General features: G+C 32.6%; 2 protein-coding genes across 3 annotated transcripts; both read right to left on the minus strand.

The window, feature by feature from the left end:
- On the minus strand, positions 1,717-4,174 carry LOC104700841. 2 transcript variants are annotated; one of them, XM_010416434.2, is made up of 7 exons: positions 3,877-4,174; positions 3,711-3,748; positions 3,210-3,592; positions 2,988-3,141; positions 2,500-2,846; positions 2,237-2,414; positions 1,717-2,121 (listed from the first exon to the last, which is right to left on the minus strand). In XM_010416434.2, exons 2-7 carry the CDS (start codon positions 3,741-3,743, stop codon positions 1,900-1,902), a joined length of 1,317 nt encoding a protein of 438 aa, XP_010414736.1. In that variant the 5' UTR covers positions 3,744-3,748; positions 3,877-4,174; the 3' UTR covers positions 1,717-1,899. The 2 variants fall into 2 exon arrangements, with proteins under 2 accessions (XP_010414736.1, XP_010414735.1); XM_010416433.2 differs by having other exon boundaries at positions 3,711-3,758; positions 3,877-4,173.
- On the minus strand, positions 7,579-12,390 carry LOC104700842 (amino acid permease 1). Its single transcript, XM_010416435.2, has 6 exons — positions 11,916-12,390; positions 9,711-9,804; positions 9,345-9,559; positions 8,990-9,132; positions 8,282-8,509; positions 7,579-8,193 (listed from the first exon to the last, which is right to left on the minus strand). The coding sequence occupies exons 1-6, from the start codon at positions 12,262-12,264 to the stop codon at positions 7,765-7,767; spliced, it is 1,458 nt and encodes a 485-aa protein (XP_010414737.1). The 5' UTR covers positions 12,265-12,390; the 3' UTR covers positions 7,579-7,764.

The following is an 18,020-nucleotide window of genomic DNA, read 5'->3' on the forward strand; positions in this document are numbered from 1 at the left end:
TGGGAATGCACATATCCAAGGGAGAATACTACCTCCAACCTCACATTGCCACCCAGCTCAATGAGTTTCCAGATGAAAGATTATCTTTCAAGCAAGTCCAACAGTTTTTGGGGATTGTTAACTATATGGCGGATTTCATTCATGGTCTTGCAAAACATAGATCGATTCTCTCTGCTCAACTCAAGAAAGATGCCCCTCCTTGGAGCCAGAAATGCACAGAAGCAGTGAAAGAATTGAAGAAAATTTCCTTAACCTTACCAGCTCTAAAAATCCCATCAAAGGGAAGAAGAATTCTGCAGACGGACGCAAGTGATTGCTATTGGGGAGCAGTACTCTTAGAAGAAAACGAAAAAGGGGAAAGACATATTTGTGGCTACAAAAGTGGAGTCTTCAAAGATAGTGAAAAACACTATCATTCTACTTACAAGGAGATACTCGCTGTCAAAAGAGGAATAGAAAAATTTGAGTTTCATTTGGTGGGCCAACATTTCCTCATCGAAATGGACATGTCCTCCTTTCCAAAAATGATTCAGTTCAAGCAGAAGATGTTACCACAAGCTCAGTTACTCAGGTGGGCAAGTTGGTTTTCCCAGTGGAAATTCGATGTTAAACACATCAAAGGAAAAGACAACTTCCTCCCAGATTTTCTTTCAAGAACTCAGCGTCAAATCTCGTCAATAGTACCCATGATATACACCCTCAGTCCAGACAATCCAACAGAAGATAATCTGCGGAAAATGATTGCCGATATGCCGCATGGAATAAGGGAATCGTTACTCGACAATGTATTGATCTACAGAGGGATTGAGACACTGCATGGTTTTCTAAAGCTCTATATACACCGATATGGTCTTGATCAGGGTCCACTTCTTGGCCTCCCTTACCACCCGGCCTATCCCTTCCTTACCACCATTCATATGAACCCTGCTCATTATAGCCGGTTTCCTATAGAAGCATACCTCCTACTCTGGTACATGGCAGATCTTTACACTATTGCGGTCCTCATCCATAAAAGTCAACTGCTCCAGTACTTGGCGAAATGCATATTGACCAGACGGAAGGCGCATTACAAATTATTATACAAATGGCTCACATTATTCCACGATGTTACCTGGTGGCAAGAACATGTTCGTGCACAGCCTGAGTTGGATATACTTGTCACGTTCAGGATTACTACAATCCAAGAAGAACAAGACGGAGAAATCATTATCCTAAAGAAATATGATGCGAACGTTGAGACAAGCTACAATAATGATGCTTTTGCCTCGGGGAATTTCCATCAACGTGCAAAGCAAATTGCATTATTGAATGGATTTAATGAATCTGAAGTTGACCCTAATCTTCTTTGTCCTCACACAGCTCACTGGCACAACAGACACGTCTACCCGCTAGGATTCGCTGAAGAAATACGACAAGTGCTTGCAGGCTTCCATGATCAATACGCGTGGCCACAATCAAATCCAGATCATCCAGTCTACAGAGTTGAAGGGAAAAAGTACAAGATAAAACGATACATTCCAGGCCAAAAGATCTACGTCACAGAAGTCGCTTCAGACAGTGAAGAAGACGACAACGGATAAGATAGACGTCACCTCTCTTTTGGAGACAGGGGGAATAAGTAATAAGTGAGGAATATATGATAGTGAAATATATGGTTGTGAGATAGTTGAATAAATGGAGGGTTGTAAAATAAAGCTTAAGGAATATTCTATGTAATATTCCCTAAAATTTGTACTATAAAAACCAAAGCTTGGTGAAGAGTTTCATACAAGCTTAAGTGAGTGAGTTTGAGTAAGAGTCTTAAGAGTTCTTGTAATCCTTTTGAGTGTTTCAATAAAATAAGTTTATCCCCTTGTATAAAGATCTTTCTTATATTCTTACATAATTTTTGTCTACAAATCACTTGAGCTGGACCATCCATGTCTGTGTTCGGTTAGTCACAAGTATATAGCGGCCACTTAGAGGCACGTGTGATCCAAGGGAGTCTCTTGCCATCGGAGGAAGGATTCGAGGTGATCCTTCCGCAACACTTAGTGTGCAGTTCCCTAATGGAAACCATCCATTGGTTGTATTATCACTTAAATGGCTATTTGTGACTATGTTTTCCCCATATGCAGGATTCTACAAGAAATACAACAATCTTCAGTAAAAACATTTTTTGCTAAATGTGTTTAAATATTTTGTTCACCTGTAATATTTACTGCGGTGAAAATATGAACTGGATCTTTGGACTAACCTCAATAGAAGGGGGCGGTGAAGGAGGGAGTTTCTCGGAGTGTTTCACAGTTAAGCTATTGAGGAGAATATCAGTTCCTGGAGGTGGACCTTCGATGTAAATGACTACTCGTGATGCAGAACCGTTGAGGAGGAACTTCCCTTTCAAATGTAACCACTCTTTGTCTGTTGCCTGCGCACTTTAAAAAGAACAAGAGGAGCATTTTACAATGATTCTTGATATGAGTTCAGGAAAGTGATATTAAACAAAACAAAGAAACTAACTTTGCAATGCCAATGTATTGATCGCGTTGATTAGGATTTTGGACCCATAGAGTTGCTTGTACTGTAGCAGTAGTCACATTTTTTCCGTATATGCGTACTATTGCGGTTGCCTCGTAGAGGCGTTTTCTTTGAACTTTCCCGGTGATCTCTTGCTGAATACCATGCCAGTACTGCGTGCGTTCTGTAGCCGAAGCGAAAACTTTCCCGAATTCTGGTACTATCTTTCCATCAGCAATTGAGTCATGTAACACAATCTTGCAGCTTCTCCCAGACCAGTTGTTTAGTCCATCTTCAAAGTTTGGGTTCACTACAATAGTCTCATCTTCAGCACTAGTAACACACTCCAGCTTTAAAGTGTAAAACAAATCCAACAAGGAAGACAAATGAAATTTCAACTTGTTTAAAATACCAAAAGTAACATGTAAACCAAAAGATAGATGTAAGTGCAAACTTCAAAACGAACAATTGAAGCATGATTAGTTACATACCTTAGGCTCGCTTTCGCCGTGAATGGTAACAGACTGTACGAGAAGATCGATCCCCGTTGACGGGCCTTCCAAATAGAATACAACTTTTTCTGGTAAGCTAGGTAACGAGAACATGCCTTCTAGTCTCACCCACTTCTCCTTGAAGACACAAGTTCTGCAAAATTCAAAAATCAAAATTTTGTTCATTGTCAACATTACAAATATGTGGGGAAAGACCCTTACTTTGCGATGAGCTGATAGTTTGTTGGAGCTTGTCCAGTTTCGAGCTTCAAGGTGGCCATAACTTCAACCAACCCTTGAACAGGTCCGGATGCAGCAACAGTTGCTGAAACTTTATAAAGACAACAAGGTTTCACTCTACTTGTAATGTCTTGTTCCAAGCCTTGCCAAGTTTCTTTCCTGTTCTTGACAACTACATAGCTACCACACTTTGACATGTCTAAAACACCGTGAGAGACATTAGACCCGGCGGTGATAACAAAGGCCTCGCAGCAATTCGGATGCCACGAATGCATCCCGGAAGAGAAGTCATGATTCACAATTACATTGGTGGGATCAGAACCAATAATAGAAGATGTTACATTGTTGTTGTTCTGTTTTTCAGGCTGGTCAAGAAAATGATTAAAACAGAGAAAGGAAGGACTAAGGATTCAAAAGTTATAACTTAGAAATGAAGATAGACAAGACTTGATGACGAAGAAAGGAACATATCGAAACCCTAACCTCTTCAATGTCTTTTCTTGAAATCATCTCCATGCTTTCTTTTAATTTCTTACAGAAACAAAACCCAAAACCCAGATCAAATTAAGTGAAATTGGCAAATGGGTAACAGAGAAATTCCAATAAAACACACAAAGATTTAATCTTTTATGTAAGAGAGAAGACAAACCTTATCTGGATTTCGATTTCTGTTCTTGTGGGTTCGGTTTGAGATGCAGCAAACTGTGAACCTCTTCATTATATAGAGACACACAGATCAGTTTGTTCTGTGATTCTTGGTGGATTTTTTCAAATAAAACGAAAGATTTAAGTGAACTCCAAGATATAAACCGCGGGGCCAGCTAACCAACCAAACTCTGTTTGAAATTTTAATTCCTTTTTTTTCCAAAACCTCTTAAACCTTAAGAACAGATGAATCGTTTTTTTTTTCTCAAAGGATGAATCGTTTAGATTTCTGGTTTTATTAGTCCTTGGAGGTTGTGCTATGAAAAAGACATTAAAAAACAATTTATATGCGGCACATATTATTTTATTTGGGTTTATTAGGGAAAGTCAGTTTTTTTTTTTGACAATATGGGGAAAGTCAGTTTATAACTATATATTTATTTACCTCTGATTTAATATTTTAGATGTTTTTTAATACTGTACATCGTTTGTTGTTTTTTTGTAACTTGCTAATAAGCAAAAAAAGAAAGATTTGTGTCATTCTTACATAGTCGTACATGCATTGGAAAAAAAGAAAAATAAAAAAATGGGTAGTAATCGGTTTTTTTTTTTTGGTTTGAAAATCATTAACCCATGAAAACTTAACTAACTACCTACAAAAGGGAAACATTGTTTGTTAAGTATTACCTAATTACAAAAAGGTAAACTATATTTGTTTGTTAAGTATACACATAATAAACCCAACACCACTAGCTGAACTAATGTATACTAGCTAGAATCTAGATGATTAATTCTTTTAAAGGAAAACTTCAAGTTCGGAGAAGGAATTTTACCTGCTAGAGTCCTAGAATCAATGGATTTTATGGATACTTCTCGAAACTTTGGGGAAATCTAAAAAACCAAACATCAACCGAATCCACAAAAAGGAAAGGACTAAGCGGACTTATAACCTAATATGGTCGCGATTGAAGATTGCATCAGTTTCAGATTTTATGATTTGCAATATGNAAAAAAAAAAAAAAAAAAAAAAATCGCAACAAATATTATTTAAGCGATCATTTTCTGGTACATTTGTATCAAATAGAAAACCCTATTTCTATCTGGTACTCCATATATTTTGGATATCCAATGTTCCTGCACATAATACTGTACATGGTTTTTTTTTTTTTTTTTTGTAACTTGTTAATAAGCAAAAAAAGAAAGATTTGTGTTATATTTGTTTTGATGAAATAAACTAGGGATCCATTTTTGTATTTTTATTTTTGCCTAAAACCTCTAAAATATTAGGGCCGCCAGTTTTGTTGATGACTTAAAGTAAAATCTGTTAACAATTTGGCAGAGACAAAAGGGGAAAAAGAAGGTAAAAGGTTATCATCGAGAGGAAGAACAAAACTTTAAAGATTGGCTTAGTTCCCCAACTTGCTAATTTCTTCTAATTGATTAAACTTTGATAGCTTGGATTAGAAGCAAACTATTGCTTTGTACTCTAACCATACGTACGAGGAAACATACTTTCAAATGGCTAATATATTAGTGCATTGAGTCAACCTCTTAAAGCTTTATCTACAAAATGATTTCTTTTTCTTTGGGGTTAGGGTAACTTTCAAGGAATTATGAGCCGAGGACCCCAAGTTTTCCTTAAAACTCTACGTTAAGTTTTTCTCAATCCCTCCCAATTTGGACTTGAACTAAGGGTGCTAGGAAGGTCCTAGGAAACGCCACTAGATTAAGAGAGAATTGGTTAACAAGTGAGCTATTTTTCAAGAAAAATAAATTAATATCATACACATAGTCTATCATAGTTGTGTTGATCTTTTATAGGTCTAGGAGTAATGTACTTCTACAATGCGTTCCTTGACGTCCTCATGTATTTTGGTACTGTTATTTTAGACTAGTTTCCTTTTGATGGTGGAAGGTTGTTGTCTAATGGTGCCGTCCATGCATGATGGCTGTTGTAGCACGTCATACAATTATCCAGATTCTCGTTAGTCTAGGGACGTAGTCTTAAACTCTTGCTATCAAATACGTGAATAGTTTCTTATACTCAACTCCAGTCTCCATTGACATCCTTTGATTTTTTGCTTCTTTCTCTAGTAAGCCACTGAAAACTTAATGAAGTTTACTACTTTGTTACTCATAGTCAAAAATTTAAATAAACAAATAGAGATGTTCTGCGGAGATGTTAGACCATGTTTTAGTGCTTTATACTAGTTAATTCTGGCATTAGACTACATCAGTACATACTTACATAACTAAGTCCCCTTGGTCTAGTGGTAAAAGGAAAAAAGTACAATCAAAATAAATAAATAATATTTACAATCATTCAGATTCATTTGTTTGTTTTTTTTTTAAACTACGAGCGCATAGTGATTTATTTATTTGTTTATTTTGCATTAAAAAATAATAAATAAAATATATATATAATAATAAATAAATCACTATGCCCTCGCATTTATAAAAAAAAATCAATTACAAGGAGCGAGCTCAAGCGAGCATTTAATTTTCTTTTTATCATTTGTTAGATATATCCTTATACAAATTTATCTTCAATTCAATATATTTTTGCTTTTGTACTGAAAGGTTCTCAATCCACGTATATGAATAAAAATCTAAAAATATTTTTTTGTAAAAGTGATATCTACTGAAATTTATCATTTTACCATAACGCCTATATATAAATGACACTTTAACTCTTTACAAAAGCAATGGCTCATGAGCAAAATAAGAGCATGGTGTTAAATTGTTAATTGTCACACTAGTTGCTTGCTTATTACTCAACATGCAATTAGTTATGTCTTTTCCTAGTTTTACTGATAACCAACGGGTCTTACAATTATTTGATTATTTAGGACCTTATAAAATACAATTATTTTATTTAACTCATTAATCTGCATGTTTAAAATATAGGTTGTAAATATGCCAAAAAAAAAAGAGGAATTTGAGGGTTTTTTCACAAAACCGTATAAAACCGACCAAAATCTCATCATTCACACGACTTTTTTCATCTTCTCTTTCTCTCCTTCGCTACTTGTCTCCTTCTCTTTCTTTCTTAAAAGTATCTACCAAAACACGGAATCCAAATGTAGAGAGAATGCGAAAAACCTCACTTGGATTATATGTAGAAAACATAGCTAGAGATTACGAGATTCGATATTATAAAAATTATTTAAGTCACTTTTCAAATGTTTATGGTTGATCAAAGCATATGGTAAAAAAAAAAATTAAAAACTAATGGTTGATTTTTTTTTTTTTTTTTTGGTAAAAACTAATGGTTGATATGTTACAAGTCAGCGATTGTTTGTCCTTGTCCTTTTGTATTCTAGTATTATGGTGGTTACAAATCTAACATTCACCATCCCCACAAATGTAAAGCTGGAAATGACATTTTTGAGACAGCCACTAGGTAATCAACTCTTCTCAAATTGTCAACAAAATATTAAAAACTTTAAAGAAATTGTCTGACCAAAAAAAAATGTAAGGACTTGAGGCCACAATATAGGTTAGTAAAAAGTCCACAAACCAAACTATTTAGGGCCTACCAAAATTAATCCCTTTTACTATGCCGTAGGAAACATTATACTCATTTTGGTCTCTCAGCCATGCGATTGCTAAGATATCTTGTGTTGTAATTCGATCTGGTCTCAGAATAGTCAAATGTATAGTAAATGTGTGTATTATTATGCTATTATTGTTGATATGACTAAAGTAAATTTGCAAGAACTGTGACAGCTCATATGTATTAGATTGAAAGCGGTAGATACAGAGAGATTCATGTAGTTTCATCACCAATAATGTATACTCATTGGATTTAGACACCAGATAGATTAAAAGAAAGACCAAACTACTACATATATGTTTTACTCTCCTGACGACTCTCTCATGGTTCTCAAACTCACGCATGGACAGTCCGGAAAGGCTTGTATGTCTTGACACTACTTATCAGTCCGGCGATGGATCCAGCGGCAGCTAGTAGTGAGACAATCAAGCAAACATAGCACATCATTTTCAGCGCAATCCATCTAGCAGAGTACTTCTTAATCTTAGTCTGTGCAATGTGCATCTCCACAGGGAAATAAACAGTTAAAGGCCAGAAAGAAGCTGCTCCGATAAGACCCAAGATCGCGTTGAAGAAAGGGAATATCATAGCTACCACAGTTGTTACAACCACATAAGCTGTCCTCCACACCAATCTAAAGAGGCTGATGTTGAATTTTCCAAGGACAGGTACGTTTACTGAATATTCAGCAGTGATGAACTTGTTGTCTGGATAGTTTCTGTTGCATTTTTTCTCTACAAACTGGAAGATAGGTTGCGCAAACACCTGAAAATGTTATGGTTCGTTTTCATTAGCTAACCGAGAGAAAGCGCCAATGAAACCTTGTTCTAGTCTTTTTTTGGTTTTTGGTTACCTGATAGGCACCAATAAGGTGAGCAGCGATGCAAGCGTTTGCAAAGTCAATTAGCCAATAGGGCTCATAAAACCCGAAATCTGTAAGGAAATCTCCAGGGGCAGCGCTTCCAAATGCAGCATAGCCCATGCATCCACATAAGATGTAGAAGAATGTGGTTGTTGATACTCCCACAAGACTTGCTCTTTTCATGGCTTTGTTCTCAGCTGGGCTAGATCTTAGTGTATCCTGCAAAAAGCATAAAACTTTCACGGGTTAGTGATACAATAATCCAACTGTTAATTTGTAAAACTATTCTTAATCAAACTGTCACTACCCAGTCCACGTATGTTCTCTGTGGTTCCAAATACCGTACATTACAAGTCATTAAATGGTGAAAGCTACGATCATTATGTGACAAAAAATAATGAGTTGTAGTGTCAACTCAATAAGCTAACGCTGTTGATAAGAATATCAAATCATTGTTTGTTGTGGAGAAGAGATTGATAATATCTTTGAGTGCGACTCTTTGTCCTTAATAAGCACATGTTTTACCTTTAAGCTAAAAGACAGATTCTTTACTTTTTGACTCTTTTGGGTAAAGCAAAAAAAAAAAAGTGGTCCACAGGGAATCGATTGTCATTGTCAATAATCTCTAACCACAATTCTATTAAGAGGTTCATATCCAAAGCTAATAAGACTCAAATGAAATTGATGGAGATAACTTGCCTGAATCTCGATGAGAACTGTGGCGTAAGCATATGCGAACGCTATGTCCCCAACCGCTTGAAACGATCTCCATATCTTCTGAGCTGCGGTTACATCAACTCCAACCGCTGTGCCCGTTATGCTTGTCTTACCCACTCTCCCAACTTTTCATATATAATTACATATTTACCATTAGTTTTGTAACAGTTCTTATGTTTATGAATAGTAGATAAATTGGTGTGCAACAAAAATCTTGGGCAGGTTGTGTTTCAAGTTACAACTATTGATATAGATACTTTGAAAAATACAATATAATAACTAATGGTTAACAATTGAAATTTTGCAACTAACGTAAGGTTATAAAAATTGTATGTACCTGCGACATACGAAATGGCTAGACCAATTCCAATAGTTGCATAAGTGAAGGACATGACCGCAGCCATAATGGAAAGGAAAGAGAGCTTGTGAAAATTTGGGATCTGGCTAAGAATAACCTGAATGATCCCAAAGACAGCCATATACGGATAATTCGATACACTACAATCCGCCTGTTTCCCTTTATCGTGGTAACAGTTCGCTTTCCCGACCGCTCTGTTTGAACAGGATTATGAACCAACATCAATATTTTTTCACAGCTTCTAGCCTTCTACAAAATCTTGTCACATATTTTTATGACAAGAAAATTTAAATTTTTGTAACGGTTATAAAATAATAACATATTCACATTGTGTAGTTGACTTACACCAAACTAATAGAAGCAGTGATGGTGTAACCAACAGTAATCCCAATCAGATTCCCATACTGTGCCACTCCACAGAGCTGCACTTTCCTACCACCTGTCATATTACAATAATTGCAGAAATATTATCTTCCGAGTCTATTTATCTATTTAATTATTACTTCTGTTTTTCTAACCTATTAATTAATTTTCTGTTTCATAAAGTAATTACAAAACACTCCACGGAACTATGTATAATAGTATAATCTATTGATTTCCTCCATCAACATCCAAACACCAACAATAATGCTAATACTACAAAAATGGTTGCCTCATATGTCAATATATTCTTTAAATTTTCTGTTGTCCTTGGTTTTCACAATTTTGGATCATTATAAACAGTCCAAAAACTTAATTAATAAATATTCAATTTGACAACCAGCTAAAGATATTATTGATTGACTAAAATAAGTTTCAGACTAATTAATTATTTCCAACAACCATAGTGTATAATTAGCAATTGAAATGGACGGTTACCAAAGTTTTGCATTCAGTCAAAAAAGCAAATAGAGAAATTTGTGGCAATTATAGTCCACAAGTTTTTTTTTCCTTGAAAACCAAAATTGCAGAGATTTAAAGGTAACTGAGAAAAAACACAAAATTCATTTACTACAGAGGCACAAAACTCAATTTCAATTTGAACTAGACAAAACAATTTTTTGAATGATTAAAAAAAGACCAAATAAAACAGGAAAACAAATTGTTTCATCAGAAATCTTTGTGAAAAAAATAACCAAGAATCATGAATTCAAGATTCATTTCAGTTTTTTTTCTTTTTGTAATTTTAATGAGTATCTTATGAACAACTCAAATTGATGCAAAACAGTACTGTCGCTTTTGATCGACATCAATCTTTAATAATTATTAAATTTTGCTTTTCTAACCACAATAATTCTTCCGACAAACGTCATCCCAAACTAAATATATACTACACAAAGTACAGTATCTAATGAAACAGATCCATACCTTAAGAAAATAAACCTTTTCCAAAAAAAATGAACATTTCCTAAAGAAACCTTTTCTGACCCAAAAAAAGTGTAAAAAAAAACAAATTACAAGAAAACAAAAGATATATAGAATCTTTCAAGTCATGGTAATAAATTGGTGTACAAAGTCAAGTTTCTTTTTTTGTGTTCTGCTTTCTGACATATGAAAAAACATTTCATATTTTTTAATACTTAAAAAACTGAAGTTGGTGTAAAAAGTGAGATTGTTTTCCATTTTTTTTCAATTTACTTTGAAAGGAAAAAAAAAAAGTAACAGTAAAANATTCATTTACTACAGAGGCACAAAACTCAATTTCAATTTGAACTAGACAGAACAATATTTTTTTTAATGATTAAAAAACACCAAATAAACACAGGGAAAAAAGTTGTTTCATCAGAAATCTTTGTGAAAAAAATAACCATGAATCATGAATTCAAGATTCATTTCAGTTTTTTTTAATATAATTTTAATGAGTATCTTATGAACAACTCAAATTGATGCAAAACAGTACTGTCGCTTTTGATCGACATCAATCTTTAATAATTATTAAATTTTGCTTTTCTAACCACAATAATTCTTCCGACAAACGTCATCCTAAACTAAATATATACTCCCTCCGTTTCAAAATATAAGATGTTTTGGAGAAGTTTGTTGTTTCATAATATAAGATGCTTTCAAATTTCAATGCAACTTTTAGATTAGTTTAGTATTTTATATTATGCAGTATTGTTTCTGATTGGTTGAACTTATTAAAAGTAAAGACTTCTTAATCTGCGTGTTTTGCTTAAAACATCCTATATTTTGAAACGGAGGGAGTACTACACAAAGTACAGTATCTAATGAAACAGATCCATACCTTAAGGAAATAAACCTTTTTCACAAAAATGAACATTTCCTAAAGAAACCTTTTTTTGACCCAAAAAAAAAGTGTAAAAAAAACAAATTACAAGAAAACAAAAGATATATAGAATCTTTCAAGTCATGGTAATAAATTGGTGTACAAAGTCAAGTTTCTTTTTTTGTGTTCGCTTTCTGACATATGACAAAACATTTCATATTTATTTATACTTCAAAAACTGAAGTTGGTGTAAAAAGTGAGATTGTTTTCCATTTTTTCAGTTTACTTTAAAAGTAAAAAAAAAAAAAGTTAAGAGTAAAAAAAAGAAAAGAAGAGAACCATACCGAGGTAAGCTTGAACAACCTCCATGTAAGTGTAGTTCCTTTTCCCGGTGACGGGATCCGGCGCACGGTAGCAATCAGCAAGCATGGTAGAAGTGAAGTAAGTGATGAATGAGAAAATAAGCAAAATCGAAATCCCTGCGATCCAACCAAGCTGAGCTATAGCCCACGCCAAAGACAACACTCCGGAGCCTATAACCGCCGTGATAATATGCGCACTAGCCGTAAGCCATGTCCCTGTACGCTTCTCTCTACCATCTTCATCGACGTTCTTTGTCGGGTCCGAGATGTTGTAGGCAACGCCGGACTCCGCCGTGGAGTGGTTGTGTTGTTCTGTGTTGAAACTCTTCATAGTGAGAGCCAAAGAAGAAGAAAGAGAGAGAGAGAGATGAGATGAGATGAGATGAGAAGAGGATAAAATAAATGTTTTAAGTGTGAGAGAGAGATTAGAGAGTAAATGAAGAAGTCTAAGTATAGTCAACAGATTTGTGTTTACATAATATCATATATATAGACTTACTTGTATATGTATGTAATGGAGTTTAGCATATATGCCAACGAGACGTATACGTAAAATACGTGTTCGAGTTTTAACTTTTTTTCTAAATTGTTTTTTAAAATGTTTTTATTTAATACGGTTTTCGGCTTGGGATATGTAAATTGCTTTTGGCTAGACTTTGAGACCACCTATGGGGGGGGGACGATTTTAATATTCAGATTCTGTAATAATTGTTCTTTTTCTCTGAAAATGTTAATTTAAGTGAATTACAGAAAAGGTCTTTTTTATATATACTATAAGTTCAATAATAATAAGAAGAAATTATCTCTATAAATTAATTATGTTGAGATCATGATATTAATTTTATTAATTTATAATGATATTAATGTATTAATAATTATTATTTTATAGTATAAACTATGAATTGAAATAATTTTAGCAAAATAAAATTAAACTTTTGGATAGCCGTTAAAAAAAATTAAACTTTTGGATGTTTTCAATTTAGAATTAAATTTGTAATATTTAGAAAAAATTATTGACAATAAATTAAAAATATTCTATAAAACTATCAAAACAAAAATTATGCATATGCAGAAATTGAAAACTTTAAAAAAGACTTAACTATTTTTATGACATTTATAGAGTATTTTCTATTATTATAATTTGAAAATACAACATAATAATTTTTTTATAGATATGAGCTTTAGGAGAAAATTCAAAATTTTAAATCATACATATATCAACATATATATATATGTAAATTTAAATAATTATTAATTTACGATATTATTGAAACCATATTTTACATGGAGATTGCAAAAAAAATTATTATCTTATTATTTTATTAAATTTTATTATTTTTTACACTGGCCCAACTTGGGACCAAAAAAATTTATTAATTTATAGTGTTTGTTAATTTATAGAGTATTAATTTATAGAGGTTTTACTGTATAATTTTTTTTAATTATATAATCTAAAAAAAATCAAATATTATGATTTCCTTTGGAAGAACTTCAAAAGATACACTTCTAAGAACTTGTAAACTAATATATAATGTTCTCAATAAAATTATTTGCTCCCTAAATTCATAAAATACATTCTATTTTTTTAAAAAGTATTAAATTCTAAAATATATCTTAATAAACAAGTTATACCAGAATCAAAGTAAGAAAATAATTCATGGTTTTGTATTTGATAATATTGATAAAAGCGGATTTTAGCATTTGAACCATTGTTCTTCAATGTNTCCCTAAATTCATAAAATACATTCTATTTTTTTAAAAAGTATTAAATTCTAAAATATATCTTAATAAACAAGTTATACCAGAATCAAAGTAAGAAAATAATTCATGGTTTTGTATTTGATAATATTGATAAAAGCGGATTTTAGCATTTGTACCATTGTTCTTCAATGTTTTTGGAGGAAAATGAGATGTTTATATTATAGGCACTAGATGCCACGAACATTTGGGTTTCCAAATTTCTGATCGATGGAACCAAAATAAAACAAAATTTCATATTTTTATATATTTTTCTTATGCTTATTAAGAAAAATATATATATATATATGTATATATATGTGAAAGATATATGGATATGTGAAAGCTATATGGATTCGCTAACCAACGAGTTGAAAATCATCAAATTTTGTTTTTTTTGTTTTTTTAGGATCATCAAAATTGGTACTACGAATCAAGAGTTATGGATGTTGAATATGTAACAAATAAAAGTGAACAACCAACATAGATGTATCTATAATTCTATAGAGACCAATTAACACTTTTAATTTGATGTTAATATAATTTAACATTTTACTCTTTATTATGAAATTTACTTTTTGAATGTTGAAGTTGCCACGCTCATTATTGAGAGTTTGAGACATATAAATCAAAAGAGAAATGTTGCAGCAGGTATGCAAGAATATGTCCTATTAGAGCACTTCCATCAAACATATTTGATAGAGGATCAAAAGAATAAAAAAGTATTAAAAGATACGAAAAAGATGAAAAAAAAAAGTTTTTCTGCCGATAACTAAGACACAAAGTCTAGGTTGTCATCATTTGATTGGTTGGGTAAACTAAAAATAATTAAATTAACTTAAAAGTATTATTATATAATTCTTTTAACATCCAAGTAGCTATATAACCAATGGAGTTGCTCTAAGATGGTCTCCAATTTTTTCCATATATATCTATATATATAAAATGTCATGGTTTTCTAAGAATAATTCAAATATTTACTGGAGATAAAATTCTGAAAAATATATATAACGTATTAGCTAGATAAAATTGAAAATCGAGATAATCCGAACAAAATTTGGATGGATTCACAATTTAATAGAATAATAGAAATCATTCCAGAACTCTCTTTCTCTTTATAATCCTTCCTCGTAGAGTTAGAATTTAGTTTTGTGTATGTCTACTTGGTAGAAAAGTTCTACATACATTTATAAAAAAAAATTCAAAATTTTGAAAGGTGTACCTTGAGAGCTAATAGATCTTTGATATATTAGTGAATAGAACAAGTAATCTAAGAGTAATGTATTAAACAAAACAACTCATATATATATGTCGACCAACAAAAAAACTATATAAAAGAAAACTCTAACCAACAAATAAACAAAGTTGTTTCACATATGACTTTTATTAACCACATCTTTCAAAACATGTTTATTGTACGGTGACCAGAAAACATCATGTATTGAAAAATATTAATCAATTTCAAAAATAATGATTGAAATATATTTAATATTTGCGACAAATGATTTATACTATTTTCCAACAAGTTATAAGCGATATTCAAATTTATTAATGTCCATATCTTATCTATGTACGATGAAAAAAATAATAAAATATTTTTATTGATTAGATAAGTTTAATTTTTTAGAAAAAACTTGAGAAAGGAGTTATTTTCTTGTTTTATAAACTATTACTTATGATGGAAATAATAGTATAGAAACGAGTATTAATTTTGTCACAAAAAAAAAGAAAAAAAAACGAGTATTAATTCTGATTTATTTGATCTTCAAATTTTGGTCTTATATGTTCTAAGATATAAAATTTAAGAAAAAAACAGAACTTTTGAATTTGACGAGTAAAAGTGTGTTGACCGAAACAAAAATAAGCTGATGTAGAGTAAACGTGTAATATGTGATGGCTATTTTTCGTACAAGATTACTTTATCTTAATTATTTATAATAAAGGTTTCTCATGCAGCCACATAATATTGTCAATGCAAATGCACTTTTGACAGTAAAAATGTTAGACCGTTACTTCTTCGTTCATGTTGCTTCTTTAGAAACAAATGTTGATTAAGTACTTGTACATTATATTGAAAAGAAGAAGAGCAAACAAGTTGAAATTTCATCTCTATTAATTAATTAGAAATCAATACTAGTTCGGTTTTAACTAGTGTAGTTTCATTACGCAAAAAAAGACAAAAAGAAAAAATTAAAACAAATACTTTATCTATATATCTTCCAAACAAAACAAAACAAAAAACTTATATAATGAGAGACACTGTACTAAAACTTTAATTAAGATGCCCATTGTGAGTAAGCGAATTTGGAAACCAATAGTTAGAACAATTTATAGTTTTCTCATTTTTCACCTAGCTCTAACACGTTTGAAGAGACAACTTGTTTCGATTGTTCCGTATAACAATTTCAACGAGATGACCAATAAATCATTGAAAAAATAAAATAAATAAATCATTGAAAATCGAAAAACAAACGGCTGATTTTGTTTTTTTTATTGGTCAAAAGGCTGAATTATTTTTATAATGATTAACAAAAGACTTATTATGTGAAACCTTGACTTCTTTGTCTAACAGTTACGTATTAGGTATACTCACATAATCACATGGTTTTATTACAAGTATTTCTTATTAATAAGTTCTAGAAAGATTAAGATTTAAAAGAAAACTTTAATAAACCATTAATGGCATTTACTGAATCTTACAACAAATGGCATAGGGAGACAGGTCCCTTCTGTAACGTCTCAGAAACTGAGGTTCTTTGCCTAAAAAATCAAAACTTGTGGTGGTGAATCTTCACTTAACGCATAACTGAAACACCAAAAAACTGTTAGGTTCATGCAAGATAATGAAGCCTAAATAATTAAAATAATTAAGATTATTTAATTATTTTAAAAGTAATGGTCCACAAGAATGTTTTAAGTGACCTCTCACGAGTTGCCTCGTATTTGAAAAGTCTTTTGTATTTGAAGATTGCTCTGAAAGAAATAGTTATATAAATATATGTATGTTGACAATGTACACGGATGGAGAACCAACCGTAGAGAATGAGTATCCCCAATTGTAGATCAATGTATTATGTATAAGATATTTTCTTTGTCTAAAATAGTTTTTAAAATGTGATAGAAATCTGATATTTCAATAACAGTTTTGATGTGAGTTTTTTTTTTTTTTTAATCTTTTTCTTTTTTTTTGGTACTATGCAATCAGGTTAAAGATTGAATTTTCCATATAATAATAAAACAGAAAAGTTTGCTCTAATTTCTTCTCCGACACTATAATCAAGGCGCCGCTATTACCATCTTTCTCCGACGTCGGCTTCTCAATCTTTCCGCTCCTTTTCTACTTTCTTTATTGCTTTAGTTTCATTCCTCAAGCTTTTTTCCTCTTTTTATTTCTTCTTTTGTTCCCCGACAAAACCTCGACACCTACCCTAGAGCTAGACGAAGGCCTGATCTTGTGCTCCTACAGAAGGATCTGGAGTTCGGCGAACCCCATCCTCATCTATCCTCGCTCAGCCTTACCGTCGACGGTACCAAAGTCTTTGTGCTTCTCTTTTCCCCAATCTGGATTGTGCTTCACCATTGAAGTCTCCTCTTCCTCAACGGCATCTGTGTCGATGTTTGGCGAGGAATCTTCCAGAGTTGCGAATTGTCTCCGTTTTTGGACTCCCATCTCTAAGATCTGTCACACTATGAGCTTGGCAGACCCATGTCAACTCCCCTGGCCATCCCCGAAGTCTATTGGATCTCTGCGGATGAGCTCAGGACTTGAACTTGGATTGCTAGCATCCCAATTGGTCTTGTCCAACCTCCGAAATTCCAGGTCTACTCTATCTATCCTTATGTTATCTAGTAATCATTTCTTTTGTTCGATGGTTGAACTCGGTGTCCGAAGACTGCATCTGAGAATCCACTTACCTAAAATTATTTGTAGTAACAAAATGTATGGTAGATCCCTGGTCCTTGCTCAAGTTGTGACTTTGTTTGTTAACTGGAAGAACCAAATCCCTTTTATCCCTATGCTAACTAGCGTTTCTAGTTCTCAACAACATCCCATCAACCCCACCAGTTTGGTGTTAACAACAACCCAAACCGACTAACATGCTTCATTCACATCTAACATTGTCAAACCGACTGCATGCTTTTTGTGGATTTTTTAATCTCTTTGGCAAATGGCGCCATATGAGAGAGAACCCACCTGTACTGCTACGGTTTGACATATCTTCATGGCTCAATTTGGTCTTTGCTCCCCTTGTTTGTGCTGATTGTGAAGCCTTGCTCCCCTATGATCCTTTGCCATGTACTCCAAAGTTTTCATCTGATGTATCTAAGCAAACCACTATCAGTATCAAC

This window comes from Camelina sativa, chromosome 7 (assembly GCF_000633955.1).
Source record: "Camelina sativa cultivar DH55 chromosome 7, Cs, whole genome shotgun sequence".
NCBI lineage: Eukaryota > Viridiplantae > Streptophyta > Magnoliopsida > Brassicales > Brassicaceae > Camelina > Camelina sativa.